The sequence below is a fragment of the Molothrus aeneus genome, chromosome 24, assembly GCF_037042795.1.
Source record: "Molothrus aeneus isolate 106 chromosome 24, BPBGC_Maene_1.0, whole genome shotgun sequence".
NCBI classification, from domain to species: Eukaryota; Metazoa; Chordata; class Aves; order Passeriformes; family Icteridae; genus Molothrus; species Molothrus aeneus.
The window spans coordinates 1279587-1292194 of NC_089669.1; the positions used below are offsets into that span (position 1 = coordinate 1279587).

Genomic DNA, 12608 nt, shown 5'->3' on the forward strand with positions numbered 1-12608 from the left:
CACTTCTCCAGCCCTGCATCCCAACCTAGAATGAAGCTGAACTCTTTTTTTGCCCTCCCTGCTGCCCAGCGTGTTCCCAGACATGGAAAAGCTGATCCCTGTGTGGATGAAGGTTTGATCAGAGCACTGAGTAGTCATCTCTAAAGAATGCATAGCTGTCATCTCCAAGAGGATCCTTCTCTGAGCCAGGAAAACGTCTCTTACACAGGCTGACCGATTTCTCTTGGTGTTCAGAGTCTCAGTTTTTGTCTAGCACCATTTGAAATCGGTTATGATGTAGGGGGAAAAGCAACAGTAATGGGAAACTTCCTTCCCTCACCCCCCAGGTCACAAACAAACACCATCCTGAGCACCACCTGGCCTCCCCAACACCACTGGCTTGCTGTTCTGTGACCTGGAGTTCCCCCCACAGGCTGAGCATCCTGCACACAAGAGGACAGTCAGCATCCCCTCAAGTGAGGATGGGATGCTTCCAGACAGAGAGAAGCATCTCCTCAAACATAACTCAGCTTCTTCAACTCAAGCGAGCCAGGGCCTGGGTGTGACAACACAGCCACCCACCCTCCTGACCACTTCTACTCCATGTGCTGTTTGTTTGCCTTAACCTGTTCTTTACACAGATTTTTTTTTTCCTTCTGAATAAAATTGTGTGCTCTATGCTCCTGGGCTCTGTCTCAGGTAGAGAGATCACCTTGCTCCCTGCTGGACAACACCTAAGTGCTGCAAGTCTCTTCATTTCAGCCCCCAGCTCCATTTTCACCACCCTTAGAAGTATTCAGATTCAGAGAATCAGAATGGTTTGGCTTGGAAGGGACCTTAAAATCATCCAGCTCCAACCCCTGCTACGGGCAGGGCTTAATTTCTACTGATTTTAAGTGTGACACTGAAAACCCACCAACCACAGTCACTCCACATTATTTAACCCTAACCCACATAACTCTGGACCTGTTTTGTTACTCCCACTGCCTCTGTCGCCAGTAGATGGCAACAACTCATTTTTATTCCATGCAGCTTTCCCTTAGCAGAGTTCACGTCCCTTTAATTATCAGTTCCAGACTCCAAAAGGAAATAATTCATGCAGCACTGAGTTGTAGAAAAACAGCACAGGACTCATGACAATTAGACCCAATTAATTTGTAGTGTTTAAGTCAGATTCACAGAATCACAGAGCAGAATCCCACAACGGTCTGGGTTGGAAGGGAGATTAAAGATCATCCCATTCCCAGAAACTCTGCTTATCCCCTCAGTGCTCACTGCAATCCCAAACTCCACAGTGTGAAGCTGTGCAGTCTGGCATCATTTCCACACCAACTCACTGTGAGTATCTCAACCACAAACTGCAGAGAAAGACAGCACATGAAGTTATTTTTTCTATTCCACCCTCTGAAAGGCTTCACTCTGTCAGGAGCTGACTCCACAGCAGTTCAGTACATTTCAAGTGTGAACCTCACACAATTCCTCAATCCACTCTCCTTCACAGGTCACCTAAACTCACCAGAGCTGTATTCCCCAAGGATTGCATTTGTCACACTCTGGACAAAAGGGCCAAAACACCTTCTGGGCTTTGCCTCAAGTGTTCCACCAGAAGAGCCCAAATTTCCTCTTCTCCATCAACTTTTCACCGATTTTTTTTCAGGAGTCAACACCGTAAAATTTTGGAGGTTCTGGGAAATTCTCTGCAATTCTAAAAGGAAATCCCAAAAGGTGCTCAGCAAATCAAACCCCATCCCCTACACTACCACTGAGTAATTCTGTGTACAAACTGCGAACTTCAATCTCAGCAGTTTCCACCTGATATTTGGGACATGAAAAATCATCTGGATAACAATGGGAGAAGAGCTGCTCAGCACAATGATGAATGAAAGACAAACACTTACTGCTAAATAATTTAACATTTTTATTTGGAATATTACAAATCATGGCTAATCTTTACATCCAGAAAGAAGAGCAAAAACAACAGCCACTTTTTACAGTGATTTAACTTCCAAATTAAGAACATTCCAGTGTATTTCAGCACATTGCAGATGCCACGCAAAGCAAGCTGAGCTCCTGACCAGCACCACACTCAGTCCCAGTCACACATCCCAGTGTTTACAAACAACTCTCAAGCTGAGCTATCAGCCAGGCCACGAACAGCAAATCCTTCTGCAGAGCCAAAGCCCCTTTCTAACAACCACAGCCTATTATGAGCTCCAACAATACAACTGCTGGGATTGTCCCAAAAAGCCCTATAAAGCCCCAAACAGTTCTGTGCCACTCCAACAATCTGTTTATGACAGGGAGAGCAGTGCCAAGCAGCCACAGACAAGCCAGAGCACTTTCAATGCATCTGAAGCGAGGCTATTTGGGTTTTCTGTGAAAATTAGAAGCTTTCTGGATGCTGATAGTGAGATTCAAGGAGCTAAAACCTGTTCTAGTTAAGATATGGGGTTTGCTGAGGAATTAGAAGTAGCAGTGACTCTAAACTAATGGCAAACACAGTGGTGGGGGTTCCTGGAGTGAGAATCTGGACTAAAACATTTGCTGAACAAGCACCAAGCAGCAAACAAGAGACCACCACATCTACCAGCACTCACAGAACTGAACTGGTTTGGTTTTCCTTTAACACGAAAAGCGAGCAACAGGGAAAAGCTTCTGCTTCTAAACAGGAATCTGATGCTAAATCCAGCTTTTCAGAGCTTGATTTAACATCCCAGTCTGCAGCCAGAGGTTAGAAATGTGGAATATGTGACTTCAAGTAAAAAAGCAAGGAAAGTGGATCACACAGCACCTGTTTCTACCCCTGAAAGCAAGAGAAGATCTCCAGACCTGACACCAGGGCTCACTAAAATTGAGCACCCTAAGAACTTCCACTGTGCCCATGACAGGACACAGCCACCACTGAGCTCTCAGCAGCTCCTTTAATTAGGGATCTCCTGTCAACAGGCAGGGGATGCCTTTGCTACAGAATCCTTCAGTTTTCAGGTCCAACAAATCCACTGCAGTCTTTGGGAGATTAAAGCAAAGAATCATAAATTTATATATAGCTATTTTCCTTCTTAAAAGCAAAGGAAAAGCTGTAAAACTCTGATTTCAAGGCACACTTTTTAATTCATTATATATACAGCAACCAACTTCGACAGACAAAGAGGTAGAGTATATAAGATCTTAACTGTGATAGTTTCCAAAAGACATTGCCTCCAATGGCACCAGACTCTTCAGGGAACGAGCAACAACACAAAGGAAACAACAGAACCATTTACACCACCTCTGCTGCAAAGAGGGATGGGAAGGACAGCCAGGTTTGAGCGAGCAGAGCTCTACAGGACAGAGGAGAATATTGGACATCTTGTGTAAGCCAAGAGGTGGCACTGAAGGCAGCAGGCACTGGGACAGGGACATTGCAGCACTCCCACAGGCTCTGGCATGCTACAGGTATTGCCCTCCCCCAGCTGACGTGCACAGAAGGACAGGGAGGGCCCAGGAGGCAAAGCAGGATCTGTGGTAGCTATAATGCACACACACTTCTTATCCTATCAAGCATCTCCTCCTCCAGTTCACCAGCACAAGGAACTCAAGGGCAGCCACTCAGTGCAAGGGAACCAATCCTTGTCCAGCTCTGCCAGGGACATCCCAGTGCCCAGACCCTCCCACCCCAGCAAGGGCAGTCATGGTTTACACATCTTATATTCGGCAGAACTGGGAGTGCTGTCACGTTTCCTACAAACAAAAAAACAAGTCAGATCAGAGGGTTTCACATTGCAAGAGGTTTTACATTTACACTGAAAGCACATCCTTAGTTTTGGCATTAAAGCTGCAGGTAAAGTCACAAACTGGGTCATTCTTTAGCCTCTCTTTACCAACTGCCGGACTCAGGAGATTTTAGCTTCATTCAGCTACTGAACTGTCAGCAATGACCCAAGGAGCAGCACAGCCTTTGATCCAAAGGGATCATTCCAAGTGATGACTGGTATTACCAAAAACTAACACCAGAGCAGTTACAGGATTCCCATAACTCCACCAGGTGCACCCTGGAACTCATTTTAATTACAGTGTGCTTAGTATTTTTTTTCTAACCAAAAATGAAATATTTGTTCGTGTGGATTTTGACTTTGCAGTCCACTAACAGCAACTTTACAATACTTAAATACACAAGAATTAAAATTCACAATGATATTCTTATATATGTCCCAAGTTCTTGAATAACTCCTGTTCTGCTTTAACAAAAAAACCCACCCCATACCAAAGCTCAGTGCTATTACTCCAAGTCTCTAAGGAGTTCCTTATTCCATAAGAAAACCTCCAGAATTACCAGTGTCTTGACACACCAGACCAGTAATTTCTCTTATCATGTGTAAAGGTAAGATTGGAATGAAGAATTCTATTCTATCTCCTGATACATTTTTTTTTTCTCTCCAAAAATAAGCCAAATTAACCCAAAAAGCAGATCCTATCTTAATTAGAAACATCTTTCTTCAGAGTGAAGGTAATATTCCTTAATCTATACATTATTTTGGAATAAACTCCAAGCTTAATATTCATATAAAAACTCACCAAAAATACTGAAAATTCACCCGTTCTTTACATGTCAATAAAATCAAGACTATGCACATGAAAAGACCTTTGCATTAAGCAGGAATAAGAGAACCCATCACCACCTCAGAATCTGTGCAATGGAGAAAAGCAGCAAAAAAAAAAAAAAAAAAAGAAGATGCTGATTTTAAAAAATATTTGTAGTTCCAGATCTGTTGAGATTGCAACGACAAAATACTGGCAAGGAGAAGTCAAACTGAGCTGTCCTGTCTGCAGTGTTCAGCTCAAACAAGGCAGGAAGAACCAGATTTTGGAAGAGCCCATTTGACCCTACACAAGTGCAGGAGGAACCCCAAAATTCATCACAGGCATCTCATTGGAGTGAGGTTAAAATACAGGAGAGGACATCAGCTTCAAAGCAACTGAATTTTGATTCTTTTCAGGGCCACAGAACTCTGGGTTTGAAAAAGAAATCACCTTTTCATAAGAAGGTTTCAAAAGATCCTTGTTAGACCCTTCATTTATTCTTTTCTAGAAAGCAAAAATGCAGATGAATCAGTAATGGTGAGAGATGTGAGCTGGTTTTCTCTGAAGGGATGCACAACTACCTTTAGAGTTTTAGTGCCCAAAGGTGGTTCCAGCTTCTAATTACAGGGAATTAAACTATTAGCTAAGAAAAGTAACTCACCACTGGGACGGGTGCAGACATTCTTCTGAGTATTGTAGGCAATGTGCTACTCATTCTTCAAACACAACACCAAGAAAATGTGATTTACAATCATTGGAAGCTCTTACTGACACTGCTAAATGATAGATCTCTACATATTATATCCTGTTCTCCCCAAATGAGTGAAAAGTCAAGAGATTCTTTCCTACAGGAAGCCAAGGTTCCCAGCTAGATGGATTCCACACTCCTGAAATTCCAAGCAAACCACAATAAAAAAGACACTTAAGCTGCATTGCAAAAAGTCCAAATGAAGTGGAAAGTTATACCTTTTCATTAATTCATTTGTGCAGTTTCTTCCATCTCAGCTGGGACATTAGTTTTTAAAATACAAATGTCCTTGCAACTCTCATCAACTGTGTACGAGCTGAACAGCAGAAAGGGAGAAAGGTCTAATTGAATGTCCCATCCAAGGGCATTTCACACACAAAGAAACAGAGGCCAGGAAAGATCTGCTGTCACTTGGAGGCTACAAACTGCAAGGATCAGGGGCTGGAAGCACAACAACAAAGGCTCAGCTGCATCAGGAACTCAGAACACTAAACAGGGAGATGGAGGCTTTCATAAAAGGAGATTAGATCAGGGTTTTCAGACAAGAAAGAGCTTTAACAGTCAGATGTTCAGAGAGGAAGATGAAGGGAAGCACTAGGCACAATAAGGCTTTTCATGCTGTCAGGTATTCAGGGATGTCACAGAGTTTAATTTTTGATGATGCTGCTTTAGATCCCTCCTGCTTTCTACGCCCTGAGAAGTCTCTCCACGGGTGAAGGCAGCAAGTGCTGCCCTGAACTGCAAGAGCTCTCCTCTGGCCCATCCAGGCTGCAGAATATCCAAGTACTGAATAAAAGCAGTGGCTCAAAAGCACCAAATTGCTCAGAGCACACTCTGGCCCTTGGATTGATACTCCACTGTCTATTTTTAAGGCTGAAACCTCACTGGATAAAAACCCCCTCCAGGGCTCTCCCAAGTCCTCTGCGTGGACCTCATTACAAATATGAACCACAGGAATATTCCCTCTGGTTTGCTTCATTTAAAGCATTCCTTCCTTTGTGTCATGTACTGCAGATAAATCCCAACAGGTTCTGGAAAAAGACAACACTGATGAGATGCTCACCCTGACATTCCATGTGTACCACCTAACCTGCCCTGGACCAGCAGCGTTTTGCATTCTACAAAATATTTCTCTGACAAAAAGTTTTTTCCCAGAAGATAAAATCAGACATCACAGCAAAAAGCAATGCACAAAGAGGAACTTAAATCTCCTGCCTCTCCATGAAAAAACACACATAAACCCCAGTTGTTTTGAAAATAAACTTTAAAACACCCTACATGTCTCATTAAAAACAGAACACTAATTGCTTGTGCACAAATCTAGTATTTTACAGTTGATTTTGCAAGTCTTTAACATAGGGACACCAACATTGGGGCTGAAGGAGGAGAATAAAAACCTGAAAACCTTCTGGCAGCACGAGCCCATACAACCAAGACTCCCCCTGGCTTTAGGAGATAAACTGATATGTTTGAAGCAGATGGACAAAATACTTTCCTTGGCAAACACAAGCTTGAGAACAGGGTTTTTCCTTCCTTGAAATTAGTGCAAGTGTTAATTAGCAGCCTAGCTGAACAGCAGATTCAAAACCAAAGACAAATTCATGGTTAGGCTTTAGCTCCCATCAGCTGCTGGGAGGAGCTCACACAAAATCAGACATTTGAAAAAGAAAGGGCACACAAAGCTCAAGAAACTTAAACATCAGCACAGCTTTGGCTCAGTCATTTGGAAACTTGCAGGATAAAAAAAAGGAAGCTTACTCACCCATTCTGTGAGAAGAATTTCTTGTAGATCCAGAAGGCTGCCAGGAGCACCACAACTACCACAATCACTTTAGGAAGAAGTGAAAAAAAAAAAGCACCTTAGAGTAATAAAGATCATCTCCAGCTCACAAAAAAGCAAGGAAAATTTTGCAGAAATAGCCTTGTTTTCATCTACAGGTCTATCCCACCTCTACCCCCCTAAAAAAACCCACAACCCAACTTATTTATGGAATGAGCCATGTAAATTAAATATTTGATTCTTCAAGATAGTTCAGCTCAGAACCAGTGACCACCAAGATGGCAAAACTCCACCGGCTCAGAAACTAAAACAGGAATGACAGGGCCCCAGTGTTACTTTTTACAAGTTTGTGCAAATCTGGTTAAGGAAGGCCAGGACAGAGGATGAACTGAACACTTCTGTTCACTGGCAGAGTTATTTACTCACAGTGAATATTTGCTTGTTGGAAACTGCCTTTGAAATGTGACCTCACCACATGAGAAAATACACATTTCACACTAAATTAAACTGTAATAGCTAAGTCATCTTTCTTTGAATCATGCAGCTTTAACCAGAACTCCAAAATCACTCTGCTGCAGTCCTAGCTGATTGGAATAAAAAATGGACTTTCACATAAAAAATATAATTTGTATTGTATTTTTTTAAGGTTTTAGAAAATACTTACCACAGATGATGGCTATGATATATCCACCTGAAAACAGAAGGAATCAGCATCACAAGAGGAACACAGATGCTTCTTGCTCAAATATTATTATAAAAATATTCACAGAGCTATTTCAAGTCAAGTACTTCTATCAACACAATCTTTGAGGCAGACTAATTTAAATAATAATATTTAACTTAGAATATGAATATTTTAATTCATTTTAACAAACCCTGTTTTTCCCATTAAAATAAAGAAGGAAGCTGCATTAAATCATTTCTCCTGAGTACAAAAGGACTGTTTCCTGAGCTGTATTTTCATCCTAGTGGAGATTTTGCAGCCTGTACTTACTGAGCTGGCAGGTTGGCACTGCAGGCACCCACTGGTTGTTTCCAACGTACTGAATCCGAGCCTCCCCATTCAAGGTGTAGCCCGCGTAACATTCAATGGTAATGAAATCCCCCACAGAGTAGGAAGATTTTTCTCCATCTACCACTCTCCCGTGATTTATGACTGGTGTGGAACCAGAACCTTCAGATTCACCTGGAAAGAAAAGGTGGGAGAAAAAAAAAAAAAAAAAAGTATTACTAGATCAGATATTTACAACTTGTCAGTCTGCTCCCGATTTTAGCAATTTTACTCACAGGAACACTGCTGTAAAGCACCCCAGGAACTCTGTCCTTGGCAGGTCACTGTCATCTCTGCAGAGCCATCAGGGAAGGAGCAGCCACCATTGCACCTGATCTGCACTGACTCTCCTTTTGTATAGGCAGGTTTGTCTGGAATCAGGGCCCCGTTGGGGATCTTCGGGGCAGGACACACATCTGGAGTAACTAATACAGGAATTTAAAACAAGGTTAGTGAGAATAAAGCTTATTTCATAACTCAGTAACTCATTCCACAAACACAAGTTGCCTTCATGTAAGAAAAATAGCTCAGCACATGTCGGAAGTTTAACTTCACCCCAATTTAAAGTGCAAATATTCCCCTTAGAAAACTTAAACATCACTGTAGGCATTCATTAGGGTAATACAGTCCTGTGACATGGCAGCTCAGAAATCCTTACTGGTTCATTATTTCTCTGAGCTCTAGAATCATTTCTAGAAAGCAGGAGCTGAAGAGCTGCATAAAAAAACCACACACGAAGATTTCAACTACTCCAGAAGGATACTACAGCTTTCCTCACTGTGCACACTCCTAATTCTCTGTATCAAATATTTTTTCCTGTATTCCACATCTTTTCTCCTGCCTTCACCCATGAAATCACTACAACACCAGGATGCTCTATTTTAGCTAAAACACTTTCAACACACAAGAGAAAAGGGAATATTACAGAAAGTCTTACTTTTCTCACAGGTTGGTTGTGGAGGAACCCAGGTGTTACTTTCTTCACAGGTAATTACCTGTGCTCCAACCATGAAATAGCCTTGATTACACTCAAACACAACTGAGTCCTTGTATCTGTAGGGAAATCCAAATCCAGATATTTTTCTCCCATTTTCAACTCTGGGGTCTCCACATTTGACCACTGAAAGAGGCAAAACATTTGTTAACACAAACATGCGTTAATAAACGAAAACAAAGCTTGGACACATCTGTTAACACAAACATTTGTTACCAATGAAAACAAAGCTTGGAAACATCTGTTAACACAAACATTGCACCAAACACAACATCCTTTTCCCTACATGCCAATTTCCACAAGTTGTTTTGGAGAAGCTTTGTAGAAACATTGATTCCTGCACTTCCCTAGTGGCTGTGTTTTTAGGAACAGGATTCTTCCTTAGCTTTTTACAAGTCCTATCCAGCCCCCACATCTTTGCCCTTGACACAATTTTTCTGCAGGATTTGTGGTCTTCCAGTTCCTTCACTTTGGCCTTGTCACTTCTACCAACAAGACACTCAAAATACAGGTATTTTTCAAGCTTTAACTTAAATTTTAGCAATATTCTATTCATAATCCATCCATATCCACCATGCTGATGTAATCTCCACTGGAACCGTACCAAACTTTGTACCACAGCACTTGTTCCTCCTTTCCTAGAGGCAAAGTCCACTCCCCCCACCCCACTTCCAAGGAAAGGGTCAGACACTGTAAAAAAAAAAAAGAAAAATCCCAACAACCTCGACACTCTGGAGGTGGCCCACTCCAAACTCCGTTTGAGTGTGCATCAGATGCGCAGTGAATGGTGTCTGGGCCAATGAGGGAGAAGGGATCACTGCCCTCGGGGACACCCAGGCACCTGTAGGTCACTGAGGTCTGGTACACGTAGCTGTCTCTCTCCTCGTACTCCCCGTTGGCTATTTTGGGAGGTGGCTCACAAGGAATTACTGTAAATCAAGCACAAAAACTGGTCAGATTGGTTTTGCTGTGTTAGCTGGTTCATCTCAAAGGGCAAGCCTTGGTTTTCCAGTCATTTCACTGAAAACCTGACACAGCCACTCGAAGTCAAGCTACAGAACCTCAGCTTCAACAAGAGGTTGATTTTAAGATGAGATAATAAAATGAGATAATATGATTTTAATCGGAGACAATTACCACCAAAAGTGACATTTTTCAGTGGTCAATCATCAGGCATAACCCAAGTAGAAATGAAAAAAAAATCCCTGCTTTCCCATCATTTTTTATACTGGAAAGTTGGTGGCACAGCTGTTTGTAAATAAACTACCCCCTCTGAACAGAAAATCAAACACAGCAGTAATTTACTTACTTTCACAGTAAGGCAGAGCTCCACTCCAGTCAACACCTCCACTCATGGAGATTTCACAGGTAATCTCTCCCTTACCCCGTAATCTGTATCTAGACAGGTAAAAATTTTGAAGAAGTGAAATTTAAATTTCTCATTTCTCCAACAAGCACAAAAAAATTGGTTCTTATCAATAATTCTGTTCCGTGATTACAGGGACATAACACAACAAGGTTTTGTTGCAATGAGAACAGAATCTTGCTTATTTTGCTGACAGTCTCACTTTGAAAACAAAACAGAAACAACAGAGAAATCACTAAGGAACTGTGGAAGTCTTACAATTTTTAGAAATATCCTCCAATATTAAAGTCCTAAAATTACTGATACTCAAGGAAAAGGAAAAAACCCTCCTTAGTGTTGTTGACTTAATTATTCAATAATGAAGGATGATGAATATATATCTACCCCCTCTGTCACAGCAGCATTAAAAGAAGTCACCAGAGGTAACACTGCAGTTTTGCAGAATCTCACTAAAAAACTTCAGGTTGATGCAAAGAGTAATTAAATCAGAGAATCAAATTAAATTTTGCTGTAATTTTATTTGCTACAGGTAGAATTCAGACTTCAGGTCAGAACTGGAACAGAAAATTTGGGTTTATTTCAAATCTGGTGTAAACATAAAAAAAAAAAAAAAAAGAAAATATTAACTTCACCAAAACACTTACCCTTCATTACAATGAAATGTCAATTTTGAACCAAATGCAAGATCTCCTGGATCATAATAACCATTTTCCAAGGATCCTGGGTATTTACATTGTCTCGCTGGGGGAAGGCGGCGGGGGGGGGAAAAAAAAGAAAAGAAAAAATTCTACATTTTTGTAGTTACATACAAAGACAAAATCTTTGGCACTTATTGCTCTTACCCACACCAGCGTTTTCCAAGCTTTATTTAAAATATGGCAAAACCCTAATTCCCACTTGCAAAGCAATTGGAACTGTTAAATGACAGTGGGAAAAAAAGGGGTACAAAAACTCACCTTTACAGAACACGCTTGTTTGTGACCACTGCAAGTCATCACCACACGTCCAGGTCAGTGACTTCCCTGGGACCCTTATGTATCCTGGCCGGCAGACGAAGGTGATTTTGGTTCCAGGTGGAAAATCCTGGATGTCCCTGGAGTTCTCATTGAGCTCTGCATTCTGCTGCCGCTCTGGCTTGGGACATGAGCCTGGGAGAGGAGGGAAAAAACAACACATCACCTTAGGGACAAGAAGAGAAACACAAGAGAAACACACTGAGGTGTAACAGCACAGGAGACAGAATCACTCCAGAGCTTTTAAGGATATATTTAAGTCGTTCCAAATTTTTTAATTTGCGTTTTAACTGTGTGCAGCGTCCAGCTCTACTCATGTATATGGCACGTTACTCACTGTTTCCTTAAGTTCTTTAGTCATTCTACCCAGACAATGCATTTCCTTCCAGATCCTATTTTCAGATTCTTGTCTGTTTGCCTTTATTTTGTAGTTAAACACCCGACTTCACTCACTGTACACCCATTTCGTTTGCTGCACGAAAAACAAACACGCCAGCCGCACTCACAGAGCTCATTGTCCTTTCTTAAGGAAAAAGGAAAGCGGGTCTGAGGGACAGAAAGCCGAGTTTAGAACCGGCTCCAAGGCCAGGCTGGAGGGAGGCTCAGCGGCAGGTGTCCCTGCCCAGGGCAGGGTGGAACGGGATGCGCTTTGAGGTCTCTCCCCACCCGAACAATGTCACAATTCTCTCGATTCAAACCCGCCCAAACCCTCGCGGCTGCACCACCGCCCTTAGAGCCATTTCCTTCCTTCCTGCCAGCCTCGCCCTCCCCATCCCGATCCCGATCCCAATCTCAATCCCGATCCCGATCCCGTTCCTGACCCCGATCCGGATCCCGATCGCTCCTCCCAGCCGCGGCCCCGAAGGCTCCGCGCCGCGCCTGCCGCTCCGAGCGCCCCTTCCCCACCGGCACCGCCCGCCCAGCGGAGCAAGGAGCGAGCGGCCGCTGTCTCACCCTGAGCCCGGGCTCCGCCGAGCTGCCACAGCACCAGCACGGACAGCAGCAGCAGCGGCAGCACCGAGAGCCATTCCATTCCCGCAGCAGGGCCGCGGCGGCGGCCGCTCCGCTCCCTCCCGGCGCCGCCGGAGACGCAGCGCAGGGCCGGGTGCGCATGCGC

At 42.9% G+C, this 12608-nt stretch overlaps 1 protein-coding gene across 2 annotated transcripts; it reads right to left on the reverse strand.

Annotated features, from left to right (window-relative positions):
- Nucleotides 1–1873: 1873 nt before the first annotated feature.
- On the reverse strand, nt 1874–12585 carry CD46 (CD46 molecule). Of its 2 annotated transcripts, XM_066565166.1 has the most exons (12): nt 12446–12585; nt 11435–11626; nt 11123–11219; nt 10422–10510; nt 9835–10041; nt 9056–9238; nt 8355–8543; nt 8062–8253; nt 7732–7758; nt 7050–7116; nt 5506–5603; nt 1874–3699 (listed from the first exon to the last, which is right to left on the reverse strand). In XM_066565166.1, exons 1-11 carry the CDS (start codon nt 12522–12524, stop codon nt 5513–5515), a joined length of 1413 nt encoding a protein of 470 aa, XP_066421263.1. In that variant the 5' UTR covers nt 12525–12585; the 3' UTR covers nt 1874–3699; nt 5506–5512. The 2 variants fall into 2 exon arrangements, with proteins under 2 accessions (XP_066421263.1, XP_066421264.1); XM_066565167.1 differs by lacking the exon at nt 5506–5603.
- Nucleotides 12586–12608: the final 23 nt, after the last annotated feature.